At 68.8% G+C, this 673-nt stretch overlaps 1 protein-coding gene across 1 annotated transcript in view; it reads right to left on the bottom strand.

Annotated features, from left to right (window-relative positions):
• Window positions 1-209: 209 nt before the first annotated feature.
• BIRC7 (baculoviral IAP repeat containing 7) overlaps window positions 210-673 on the bottom strand; it is a 4,316-nt gene continuing 3,852 nt past the window's right edge. The window contains exon 5 of the mRNA XM_011374137.1: window positions 210-403. Coding sequence (XP_011372439.1) covers window positions 210-403 — 194 coding nt within the window. The remainder of the gene's footprint in view (window positions 404-673) is intronic.

The following is a 673-nucleotide window of genomic DNA, read 5'->3' as shown; positions in this document are numbered from 1 at the left end:
GGCGTCAGCCCCAGCGTCAGGAGGGCGGTGTCAACATGCCTGGGGGCACTGTCCAGGCACGTCTGCCGTCTCCGAGGCCTGAACCAGAAGCCCCACACCGGGCCAGGCCGGGACCTGCCTGCTGGTGGCTCTGCGACCCAACCGTCACCTGGCCTAGGACCGGAAGGCTCACTCACCTGGCCCGGGACGGGAAGGCACCCTCACCTGGCCTAGGACAGGAAGGTGCGCACGCAGCTGCGGATGGGAGCCCTGCAGATAGGGCACAGCTGCAGGTTGGGCGCGCATTCAGCACACACCAGGTGGCCGCAGGGCACGAAGACGATGGACACGGCGCGGTCCAGGCACACCTTGCAGGTCCGCTCTTCCTGCAGGCGCTGCAGCTGCTCCTCTGTGTCCCGGGCCCCTGGACTCAAAGACCCACAGGCTCCCGCTGGCTCCTCTAGGGAGCAGGCCTGTGACACCTCCCCACACCCTGACCTCCGCCCTCTGCCCTGGGTCGGTGGGGGAGGCGGGCTGGGGACACACCGAAGTGTCCAGCATCAACCAGAGGATCGCCCACCTCACGCACCCCAGGGTGTGGAAGAGCTGGCCCCGCCCCCAGGTGGGTCCTACCCTCACCTGGCTCCCTGGCGCCCTCTGACTGGGTCTCTCCTCTGTGCGTGGGCAGCTCAGG

Source organism: Pteropus vampyrus, unplaced genomic scaffold, assembly GCF_000151845.1.
Source record: "Pteropus vampyrus isolate Shadow unplaced genomic scaffold, Pvam_2.0 Scaffold239, whole genome shotgun sequence".
NCBI classification, from domain to species: Eukaryota; Metazoa; Chordata; class Mammalia; order Chiroptera; family Pteropodidae; genus Pteropus; species Pteropus vampyrus.
This window is presented reverse-complemented; position numbering and strand designations above follow the sequence as displayed.